Raw genomic sequence first — 12462 nt, 5'->3', positions numbered from 1 at the left:
GCAGGCTTAGTTGCCCCGCAGCATGTGGGATCTTAGTTCCCCGACCAGGGATCGAACCCATGTCCCCTGCATTGGAAGGCTGATTCTTTACCACCGGACCACCAGGGAAGTCCCTAATTTCTTTTTTTTTTAATTTATTTATTTTATTTATTTATTTTTGGCTGTGTTGGGTCTTCGTTGCTGCGCGTGGGCTTTCTCTAGTTGAGGCGAGCGGGGACTACTCTTTGTTGCGGTGCTCGGGCTTCTTATTGCGGTGGCTTCTCTTGTTTTGGAGCACGGGCTCTAGGTGCGCAGGCTTCAGTAGTTGTGTCACATGGGCTCAGTAGTTGTGGCTCGCGGGCTCTAGAGCGCAGGCTCAGTAGCTGTGGCGCACAGGCTTAGTTGCTCCATGACATGTGGGATCTTCCTGAAGCAGGGCTTGAACCCATGTCCCCTGCATTGGCAGGCGAATTCTTAACCACTGCGCCAGCAGGGAAGCCCCCTAATTTCTTTTTTTTAAAGATAAAATGCTAATGTACAGCATGGGGAGTATAGTCAGTAATATTGTATTAACTATGTATGGTGACAAATGGTAACGACTTATTGTGGCAATCATGTCATAATGTAACATAGTGCCATAGATCATGGCACTATGTTGTGCCCCTGAAACTAATATAATATTGTATGGCAATTATACTTCAATTACAAAAAGATAAAATGTGAGATAATAACAAAGTAGGCATGTCAGATATTATTAAATTCTACAAGGCATTTACATTGCTGTTTTTGGTTGTCAAAAACGGTTTCAAGTTGTGTTTTGCTTTTAACTAAGTCTGTACAACACTAAAACTCTATTTTGTGTCAGTGGAGACCTATTCCCATCCACCAAATATCAGGCGGCACTATGCACAGAGAACTTAAAACTTGACAGAGCTGTAAAGAAGAACGTTGCTCACATAGACAGAATAGAAGCTGGACCACGTATCTTAGTCTGCTGCTTAAGCAACGGGACTTTTATGACTGTGTCCTGCTCATCCATAAAATTAGATGAGTACAAGCTGACAAAATCACAGAGCTTCTAGAGGCACAATACAACACACATCTCGATAAATAGTTGTTCAAACAAGATACTCTGGAAGACACGAGCCACGGTGACCTAGCTGTGACTCTCCCTCTGCTCCTTTTCCTTCTCTTCTTCCCAGACCAGCACGCAGAAATCCTCATGCCTCACCCCAACCTGGGCAGCCCTGGGAGATGGGCAGACTGAATTCCTCAGGGTTCCCCTCCAAGAAAGGGAAAATTTGTCCAAAACTTTCCTCTTACTCAGTCCAGCCTACCTTATTAGCAAACCCAAAGGCCAGTGTTACAAATAATTTATTAATGCTACAGAAAGATAATATTGAGGCTTCTTTTAAGAAGTAGGTTGTTTCAGTTCCTTCACTATCGTTAACTAATGAATCTCCTTTTTAGACATATTAAGCTAATGTCTTCTTGGCTCTGTTTTCTACTAACATTAAAAAAAAATCTACTGGTTTCTCTCTTGTGGTTTAGGTCTTTTAGAATTTGGGGGGAGGGGGGCTTGGAGCTGTACAGAAAGCCTGTGCTGCACACTGCAGCAAGGTTGGGAAGCCTAGTTCCGCCCACACCTGAGCCCAGAGCTCTGTTCAGCTTCTGAAATCACACAGAGAAAGGAGGTCCGACAGACATGGACCCAAGCCTGCTTGGGATTCTGTAGCCACTGAGGGAACGTTTGGCTCTCTAGTCCCCCTTGAGCTTAAAGGCGAGGTTTATATCTGAATTGGGGGGGGGGAGGCCTGGGGAGCTCCCTGCCGTGTCCATAGAGACGTCTCAGGAAGTCTTAACTCGTAAACAGCGTCAGAGCATCATATCATTTTCACGGATCACAATTCTAGGTTCAATCAGTCCTAGGATTTTGGTGACACATCCTGACATCTGTCAGTTCTTCTAAATGTACTTATTATCCATTCAGCCAAGCCTTTGTTAAGCTGGGCTCTGCCTTGCTGAATGACTGGTAGTCAAAGCTATTTCGAGAGCCAATTTTGAGAGTAGAAACAGAAAGGAAGACTCTTCCTCAATCTTTATGCACAAACCTCATTGCACAAATGGAAAGAGAAACAATTATCCATTCACAGTCTTTCCACTTTTATGTAATTTTATTATATATTCTTTTAATGGAAAGGAAGCTTCTACCTATTAGAGGAATAAATAGATTCTTCCCCTGGAGTTGTCCCTCTCAAATAACACAATATGACTGTAATTGTTGATTTGTTTCAGATAACCCCTACTGATATGGGTTCTTTAAGACTGAGGAGAATGTTAACCTTTTTATGTTCTCAAGATGAATCTACTGAGCTCTTCTTGGGAGACAGTGAAAAAGGAAAAGAAAAACAAAAGAAGGTCAAAATGGAATGTGATTTTTATCTCACTCCTGAATCAAATAGGAGTATAATTTCATTCCGGAATATCACATGTACCTTTCACCTAACTGGCACTACGTGAAGAGAACTCAGTGTCCTTGCCCGCTGCAGAAGACTGTCTCAGTGTTTCCAGGCTAGGTTATTTTGAGGGAGAATGCACTTTACAGCACTCTTAGAACACTAGTATTATTCAGGGCTTCCACATCCATAGTCTTGGAAGCAGCTCACATTTTCCTTCAACTCTGGGCTGTGTATCTGCCTTTGACTTAAGGAAGAATTTGTCAGTCTTTCTGAGCATTGCTCCATCTCCCTGGTCACTAACAAAGTAGATAATAAAGTAATAGGTTGTAGAAATGGTGCTGCTTATTTCAGGTGGGTATACATCGAACTCTAGTACATAGCTGTGTGACTTTCCGTCTGCTCCTAGAGGAAGTTGACATGTCTGTTATGACCTATTGTAAGAGAGACTTTGAGGGCTTCAAGAAAGGAGAGTTACTTTTGGCTGGGCTCTTAGAAGATTTCATGGAGGAAGTGGCATTTGAGATGAGACTTAAAGAATGGCAACATTTGATGAGGAATTGCTGGGGGAAGGCCATAGGGGATGGAGAGAAGGACCAATGCATTGGGAACAGGAACAGGGAGTTGTGTTCAGAGGAGAGTGACAGTATTGTTGGATTCAGTAATATTTCTAAACACTGGCTGCACATTAGAATTACTTGGGGGAATTTTTCTTCAAATATAGTTATGCTGGGCCCCACCTCAGATCAAATAAATTGGAATGTTTTGTAGAGGAGCTCAAACCTCAGTGTTTTATTATAAAGTTCCCAAGATTATCCTATGGTGCATTTAGAGTTGAGAAACTCTCAGCTATGCAGAGCATACAGGCAGGCAGTCCTTGGAGATGTGCCCAAAGAGTAGGTGGGTTAGGAACAATTTCTTTTTTTAAATGTTTTTTAAAGGCATATAGCTTATTACTTTTCCCACCATGAGTATGTAATAAAATATGACATATTTTATATGTAAAAAGTATAAAATAAATCTCTAAAATTTTGTTTGGGACAAATAAAAATATCTTATTAAAGATGTACCATGTGCCAGGTACTCTGCCAGGTGGTTTGTTTTGAGAATATTGCAAAAACATTGAAATCATGAGAGAAGTTATGGGATGTCAGAAATCTACAGTTTTGAGAACTTAATGCTTTGGTGAGGTAATGAAAACACACACACATACATTTAAAGGCTGTGGGTTTGGAAGAATGAGAATATTTTAAAAGGAGGCGGCATGTGGATTTTGAAGTCAGTTGTGAATTCAGATCACAGCTTTGCCACTTACTAGCTGTTGTAGACTAGTTATGCATCCCCCTTGAGCCTCATGTTTTCATCCTTAAACCCACAGGTTTGTTCTGAGATTTGAGTACCTGGTGAATACCTGGTGAGGTACCTCACCTAACAGGAAAAAGATAATTTTTATAGAGTGTACATATTTATTAAATTGAGTAAACCTCATTCCTGAATTTACACCAAATTTTGTTCTTCTAGTGGGAGGCACCCGCACTAATAGGTAGGTAGAAGCTGACACTGCAGAGTCATGTATCCTGCACTGAGCTGGGCAAATTGAGACTGTATGTGCCACAAATTCATCAGGTGCTTTCACTCAAGATCTACAATTAAAAAAAAAGGCAGAATCCTCTTTCAGTACTTCGCAGGGACACAGCCTTGAACAAAAGCATCAGATAAATGTATTTATGCATGCTTTCTTTGACTACACCACTCATAAATCACCTCCTGACTCTCAGTTTTCTGTGTCTATAATGATATTACAGAACCTTCGTGATACTTCTCAGGTCAATTTCAAGCTCCTTTGAAGGCTCACCTTAAAAATATCTAGGGCTTCCCTGGTGGCGCAGTGGTTGAGAGTCCGCCTGCCGATGCAGGGGACACGGTTCGTGCCCCGGTCCGGGAAGATCCCACATGCCGCGGAGCGGCTGGGCCCGTGAGCCATGGCCGCTGAGCCTGTGCGTCCGGAGCCTGTGCTCCGCAACGGGAGAGGCCACAACAGTGAGAGGCCCACGTACCGTTAAAAAAAAAAAAAAAAAAAAAAAATCTAGTTTCACTACATCCTTCAGTCCATGAAAATAGTATCCCTTCTTAACGTATAAAACTAGAGAATGTTTCCAAAATGAACAAAGATAAGGGGAGGAGGGCTTAGGAGATAGATCTTCAAGGGCACCAGAAGGACTAGAATGTTTACTCTGTTATCTGAGCCAGTTATTAATCAACACATAAGATTTGAAGTAGTAGCATATTTTTTAGATTACCAGTTCCTCTTTTTTTTTTTTTTGCTGTACACGGGCCTCTCACTGTTGTGGCCTCTCCCGTTGCGGAGTTCCTCTTGATTCAAAGTCATTAAGACCTTTTGTAAAACAACATCTGAAAATTTGATTCACATAAGTGTTCTAGCAAAATATGTTCTGACCTCTTGGGCCACTAGGAAGATAGTCTATCATGCTATCTGGAATCTTCCTGAGACAAAATAGCCTTTATTTTCACACCTTGAGTCATAAAGTGCATTTGTTCTTATTTCATTGAAAGAATTAAGAATTCAGCTTGGTAATATTGAAAGTAACAAATTGAGACCTCATCCCAGAACCGAGGGTAAATAGAATCATATGAGATGACTCCACCTATTGGACAAAATGGTGTACTCCTACTCCTTTTACCCATTATTAATGAATGAAATAGAGTAGCAGCAGCTTCACTAAGACATTGTGAAAGTCAGCTGGAGAAAAAATATTTCAGATGATTACTTGATCATCACAGATGGAAAAAAAAAGAAATTAGAAAACTTATTTTATCTGTTATAGGGCAACCACTAAGGGAATGTCTTATTGCATTTTGTGTTTTAAAAATGTAGTCATTCCTGAAACAGCAGATCTACATTCACTACTTATCAAAGTATTTCACAAATATTTGTCGATTTGATTGTATCTGCACAGAATGTCAAGTTTTTTTTTCGGCTGCGCTGTGCAGCTTTTGGGATCTTAGTTCCCTAACCAGAGATCAAACCCGTGCCGCCTGCAGTGGAAGCACAGCGTCCTAACCACCGGACCACCAGGGAATTCCCAGAATGTGAAGATATTTAATTAACTATCTGGAATTTAGATGGGGGAAATGAATGACCTTATATAGAGTAGTATAGAAAAAACTAGTTTCTGAGAATAAATATGCTCATTACAAATTGGAAATCAAAAGACTTGAGTACTAGCTGACTATTATTAGGTTTTAATTAATTAGTTCCTATCCTGCCTTGTTTTGATTTGTGTTTGGCTTATTTTACAAATCAAGTAGTTTTTCTATGCCTCAGTTTCTTCACTTGCAAAATGAAGGTATGTTAATGCTCAGAAAAGTTTTACTAGATGCATGATTATGTGCTCAGCACATTGATAGATATACACTGGAAACCATAGTCCCTGATATCGGAGAACACACTCTTAAGAGGAAATACGGAAAGAAATCATGTTACTATGAGGCAATATGAACAATATACCCCAGCACATAGAAGTATCAAGGAATGGTAGCCAGCTGAGCCCCAGAAGCAAGTGGAGTTGTAGTCAAGGAGAGCTTCCTGGAGAAGGCAAACCCTCAAGTAAAGCTTAAAGGATGAGTGAGAAGTAGGGAGTGTGGAGGATGAGAGGGCATCTCAAGCCGAGACTACCAATGGATTTGTAAGGTGATATTATATATAGGTGGGGCGTTTGACAAAACCGGGGCTCTTGGGGCTCTTAAGGGAATCTGAATCCTACTAAGTGTACAGAGCAGGATCCCAGAGGGACTCTAATCTTGCAAAGTGGGGCAGTAGGAGAAGCCCCAGAAGTGTCCCAGCAGGCCTGCCATGGGCCATCCGGAAACTTGGTTTCCCTTTTGCTGGTTGACAGCTGACGTTTTAGTTCCAGCCTTCCAGAGAGCAGATACATTGCTTGGGTTTAATGTCGGGCTGGCATGACCTCTTCAATGGAGTACAGTTTTACTATATTTATCAAGTAAATCATGAAGAATACCACATGCACTCATTAAACTTGAGACCAATGAAGTGGTTAGTGCTGCCGAGTCACCTTCTAACCCAGAGGTGTTGTGAACGGAACACTGACTTCCAGAAATAAAATTCCAGAATCTTTTGTGGGTCTATCTATATTTTAATAATCAACATCTGCCTTTTACTTCAAAGTTTTGTTTTTGCCTTGGTGGTGGTTGTAGGTTTTTGTTTTTGTTTATTTTGTTTGGTGGCCCACAGTAAAAATTACTATGACAAAATCATGACTTTTTAAAAGTATTTGAATTGCAAGAAGATGGTTTATTTTTATATTTATTATAATTCCTTACCTGTTTGTTTCTGGCTTCAAAAGAACCAGTTTCCCCTTAAACTTTAAATGGCCTCTGAAGACTTGGTGAAGTCCTTAAATGAATACAACTTTTGTCTTCACAGATACAGGCTAGTTCCAAAGGTTTATTTTCCTGAGCAAATTCATGATGTTATACGTGCCACAAAGTACTTCCTGCAGCCAGAAGTCTTACACAAGTATTCAGTTGACCCAGGCAGAATCGGCGTTTCTGGTGACAGTGCTGGTGGGAATTTGGCGGCTGCCCTGGGCCAACAGGTAACAGAGAGCCCTGAGGTGCTGGTGGCAGGAGAGCATGTGATAATGTTCAACAGATCGTCCACTAGTCATGGCAAAGGCCTAGCTGGGTGGGCTGGTCACTTGGGGGCCAAGTAATTCAGATGACTGCGCTTGGCAAGCTCTCAGAGATCTTTTGAAGTAGGAAGAGGGGTCATTGAAAGAATTGTAATCTCTGAGTCCTTGGAAGGGCCCTGATTACAATTAAGGTGAGTAATGTGAGAGGAGGGCTAACATTTTAGAGGGCTCCCTTACTCCTCAGGGATATGTATGGAAATTAAGTATCTTCTGCTCCTTTTCCATGTTGGACTTACAAAACAAGATAATTTTGCTTAAATTCCAATTGCTAAGGTTGTTTCCTTAAACTTTGAGCCAAATTAAAAAATTTAAAAGTGTTTCCCAAAGGTTTTTTTTTTTAATATAAAAGAAAGAGTTAAATGGTTCATCCACTTTAAATGTTACAATACAAGTTAGTCTGAGCTTTAGCTGGTTAAATTCTTTGAAAACTGTCTAGCTCTAGTAGCATCTCCAATTTTGGGCAGCTGTGTAGACTCAAAGATAAGTACATTTTCTTCCTTTTCTGGATTAAATAATTTAAGAATAGCATCTCTGTCTTCTTACCTCCAAATTTCTTTTGGCATTCTCAGATAGCATCTGCCTTTTCATTTGTGTCATGTCCTGATTTCTTCTCTTTTGCTATAAATAAAGAACTTTGTCCTCCGCTTGGCATTGGTGGGTTTGCTATCCACACGTCCAAAGCGGTAAGAAGAAAGTCCTGGTACAGTGGGGAGAGCCTCATGGGCTTTAAAACTGGCCACAACCAGGATGGAATCCAGGCCCCGCTGTGAGAGCTGTGGGGCTTTGGCAAGTCCTCTCACCTCTCTGAGCCTCAGGAAAATGAGGCTTATGCCATTTGATTGCAGGGCTGTTGCCAGAATTTAGTGATATGAGGTATATACAGTTCTTGGCACACATTAATAATACTATTAACTGATCATTTCCTCCTGCTTTTACAGAGCAGTTGCATCTTCCCTCGGTATGGGTTCTAAAGTGCGGTGTGAAACAAAATTGTATGGCTAACGTTACCTTGAAGATTGTTTAGCTGCTCGTGAAACACAGTGACCTAGTTAGCTGCCTTTTAGATGGGGGTTTAAGGACCTAAGAGATCATATACCTTTGAAGTGTTCACTCAGAACTATGAGTTTCAAACATCACACCTTTCTCAGTAAATATCCAGCAGCTTGAAGGGTGCTGGTAGTGGTGGCGATGGGGAAGTATTTATTTTTTAAACTACATTCCTTAATACCATGCCTGGTAGAAATGTAACACTTATACCCCTTTGATTGAGTCAAGGTAAAGCACTGGGCTACTTTAAAAGGTATGGTTTCTGTAAAAGAAGCCATTCAAAATGAAATAATGTGTTCGCTTTTTCTTCTCCAGTTTAATCAAGATGCCAACCTAAAAAACAAGCTCAAAGTGCAAGCTTTAATTTATCCAGTTCTTCAAGCTTTAGATTTTAACACACCCTCTTATCAGCAAAATGTGAACACCCCCATCCTGCCCCGTTATGTCATGGTGAAGTACTGGGTGGACTACTTCCACGGCAACTATGACTTTGTCCAGGCAATGATAGTTAACAATCACACTTCACTTGATGTGGAAGAGGCTGCTGCCCTCAGGGCCCATCTAAACTGGACATCCCTCTTGCCCTCATCCATCACAAAGAACTACAAGCCTGTCATGCAGACCACCGGCAACACCAGGATCGTCCAGGAGATCCCTCAGCTGCTGGATGCCCGCTCAGCCCCACTCATCGCAGACCAGAAAGTCCTGCAGCACCTCCCAAAGACCTATATTCTAACCTGTGAGCACGACGTCCTAAGAGACGATGGAATCATGTATGCAAAGCGTTTGGAGAGTGCAGGTGTGGAGGTGACCCTTGATCACTTTGAGGATGGCTTCCACGGATGCATGATTTTCACCAGCTGGCCTACCAACTTCTCAGTGGGAATTCGGACTAGGAATAGTTACATCAAGTGGCTGGATCAAAACCTGTAAAGGAGTGAAATTTCTAAAAGGCTTGAGCCCCTCTTGATCTCCTGCACCTGCTCTGGAAAGACATTCACTCTTTAGGTGACTAATTTCCCCTCGTTACTTGAGTTATGGAATCTCTATTCCCTGCAGACTTTATGTTAATTTAATTTTAAAAAATGTTTTTGAGTAACATAAGTGCAAAAACATCTGAATCTGGTTCTCTAAGTGAGCCAGTCTCTCTGTTCTTGTTTTAACCAAATTTCTACTAACACCCACAGCTGCAGAAAGCAGGGCTAGGAGCTGGAAATAGCTTTGGGTCTTGCCTCCGTCAAGAAGTTCTTTGTGAAGAAATTCTACCAGCTACGGATGACCTTTGATGAGTAAAAAGAAAATGTGGGCTCTTCAACTTGCTAGAGTTTACTTTGAATTAAGAACAGTGTTAAATGTGTTCACTTCAAGGTCAGTGCTGGCTACCAAGTGCCCTCTGTTCTTTATGGATGGATGGCTTTGTTTCCTGTGGGAATTTTGGCAGAGCTGTTCTAGCAAGGACAAGTTTCTCAAATGACTTTCCTCCTTTAGAGTGTTAATTTTATGTGATAGCTGTCTCTAAGTCCAGTTGGATTATGATAATACTTGAAAGTTACTTTCTACCACTATTATTAGAAAATATGAGGTTGCATGCACTGGATACCTGTACATCATTAAGTTTTTTGGTTATGCTATCTCCCTGGTGGAGATCTTTTGGGAGTGGAGTAATTTAGATTGAGAATAAATTTTCCTTTACAGAACAAGTAAAAACAGACAAATGAACCAACCTATTGTTTTCATAATGAATACTTCTCACATAAATTACCAAGAGTGGTGTGTATATATTTGGCATAGTCAGAAAAGAAGATACATTTAATATTAAAATTATGAAAAATACCTTTAGAGGGTCTAGTTTATTCTTGAAAACTCAACTTTTTCACTTACATGGCTTTAAAATGGGGCTATTTTGGTATATATAATGTACTGTATTGTTTATTTTTTTAAGTTATTTAATGTTAATATATATAGCTAGACAAGATTTTTCAGAATAAAGTCAGTAATGAATATTAAAAATAATGATTTTTTTAAAAAACTACCTTAGGGTTTAAAAAAACAACTTTAGAATTTTATCCACATGTAATTTTATGGAAAGAGGTAAAATACCTATTAATATTACTATATATAAGGCCTAAATATTTTGATGTTTATATGCATATACAAATCACAATAACTAGAAACTATGACTACACCTAGTAAAGTCATCTAAGTTTATAGTTCAATAGCTTAGACAAGACACACATTGGTCATTTCTGCTCTCTGTGGTCGGAGGAAATACTTCCTACTCTTCTGGGTGACACCCTTCATTATCGCCTTCCAAGTAGGTCTAAAGTTACAATAGACCAGGCTTAATTTCATATGAAGCCTTCACTGCCTGTGGGACATCTTTGGCATACAAGGAAACTCCAATTCTGATTTGACTTGTGTACCTTCGCCCTCCTTCCTGCCACTCTTCGTACTGCTGCAATCTGTGCTACTTTCAGGGACTGCAGAGAGCAACTACACAGCCAAGTCATGATACAGTAAATTTATCAGTGGAAAGAAAGTAGAGCCTTTTCACTCATTTGAAAGATGGATATTTCCTACTTATGAGGATGAAATAACAAATGAATATATATGTGAAAGTGACTTGCACTATATCCCACCTCAGACCTTTCTTGAAGGTCTTCCTTGAAATTTTCCTTGGTGTAATAATTGGGAATCATGATACACAAAAACCACTAGATACAAGAGAGGCTAAACCAACCAAAAATCTGAGTGCTAAGAATTCCTTTGGGAAGCATACAGAGTTTATATTGAAGATATTTTGGCCTGGAATCAGTTTATTTTGTTTTAATTTTTGTTCTTATAAAAAATCTTTATGCTCTGCAGATTGATTTTTTTTAAGTGTTATGGCTTTGGTTTGTTTACCTATTTTAAGAAAAAATGGATAGTCTTTTTATAATATCGTTGTTGTTTGTGAAATGCGACCATAAATATATGAAGAAAAAATCTTGAAGTGCTACAAAATATAGTGAAGTGTAAATTAGTTACTGTTTTATCGTTGATTTGTGAGGAGGTTAAGACTGTTGCATATCTTGGTGGATATAATATTTTATGCATGACCTTTTAACCTTTGACTTTTTGCTTATTTCTCACTGCAAAGGGCAAGGCAGATTTTATGAAGGATTTTGGTAGCCAGTCTATTTTGTAAGATGAAAATCCACTGTGGAGGTAGGAAAGTATAAATCTGTTTTGATTCATGTTTGTAAATAAAATGTCTCCATCTGGAAATGTGCCTCTTTCACTTCCCCTCATCTCATTTTCTGGTTCCCCCCTCTCTTTCTCTTGGTATCCTAGATCCCTAGCCACAGTTCAGCCCAAATCTTCTGCCCCCTGGAGTCCTCCAGCTGCCTTTCAATTACTGAGAGGTGACTCAGTGGCCTCTCTGATGACATCCATTTCATGTCTGGATACAGTATGTGCTGCTCGTACTGGAAACCTGCCTTGGACTGGCTAGAATATTCATAAAAGTTAGGCAGTTAGGCAGGCCATGAGACAATTTGGGGACTTCCCATACACATATTAGGAAGGGTTGATCACAGTGCAAATGAATTTGGATTTGAACTAGTTCAGGCAAAGAAGTACTGATACCACTGAAGGCAAGTTTTCACATTGACTCTGTCATTACAAGCAAAGCTAATAATTTCACGCTTGAGTTCATTATACTTAGTTCACTTCAATATCATAGGAATTTGCAAAACTTTTTTTTTCAAAGTAAATTGTTTGTGTTGGTTCTAAATGGTCACATATGTGTGGGTAAATTAGATTTTCCTATTCAATTAGAGTTATTTTCATCTTCTCCAGCAAAACCTCTGGTGCGTGGCTGTATTTTGCTGAAGGGATCCACTAATGGTTCCAACAATTCTCCTTTAGGGCATTTAAAATGTACTCTATGTGTTTTAATATTGTTTTTTCTTGTGATTTTCATTCTTTTTTAATCCCCCATTTTTTTAAAAAAAACTAACATCTCATATTTTCCAGTGGATCCCCTATTTAAACATCTAGAAGATGCTGATATTAGCATCATATTCGCCAAATTTGAGATTGAAATGTAAATATGATTTCCAGTAGGCATACATGTATTGTTCAGCCCTGTCACTCAGCATTTTGTGTCATTAGAGAGAGAGGCTGGTGACATTTTGTGTCTTGTTAGAAATGTCCCTACCAGATTTTCTCACCACTGGTATTTCAGATTGAGAGCTCCATCTTCT

At 39.8% G+C, this 12462-nt stretch overlaps 1 protein-coding gene across 1 annotated transcript in view; it reads left to right on the top strand.

Annotated features, from left to right (window-relative positions):
• The window catches only part of NCEH1 (neutral cholesterol ester hydrolase 1), a 63823-nt gene extending 52341 nt beyond the window's left edge, over positions 1-11482 (top strand). Inside the window, exons 4-5 of the mRNA XM_060150007.1 lie at positions 6901-7072; positions 8531-11482. Coding sequence (XP_060005990.1) covers positions 6901-7072; positions 8531-9148 — 790 coding nt within the window. The 3' untranslated portion in view covers positions 9149-11482. The remainder of the gene's footprint in view (positions 1-6900; positions 7073-8530) is intronic.
• Positions 11483-12462: the final 980 nt, after the last annotated feature.

The sequence above is a fragment of the Lagenorhynchus albirostris genome, chromosome 5 (genome assembly GCF_949774975.1).
Source record: "Lagenorhynchus albirostris chromosome 5, mLagAlb1.1, whole genome shotgun sequence".
NCBI classification, from domain to species: domain Eukaryota; kingdom Metazoa; phylum Chordata; class Mammalia; order Artiodactyla; family Delphinidae; genus Lagenorhynchus; species Lagenorhynchus albirostris.
This window is presented reverse-complemented; position numbering and strand designations above follow the sequence as displayed.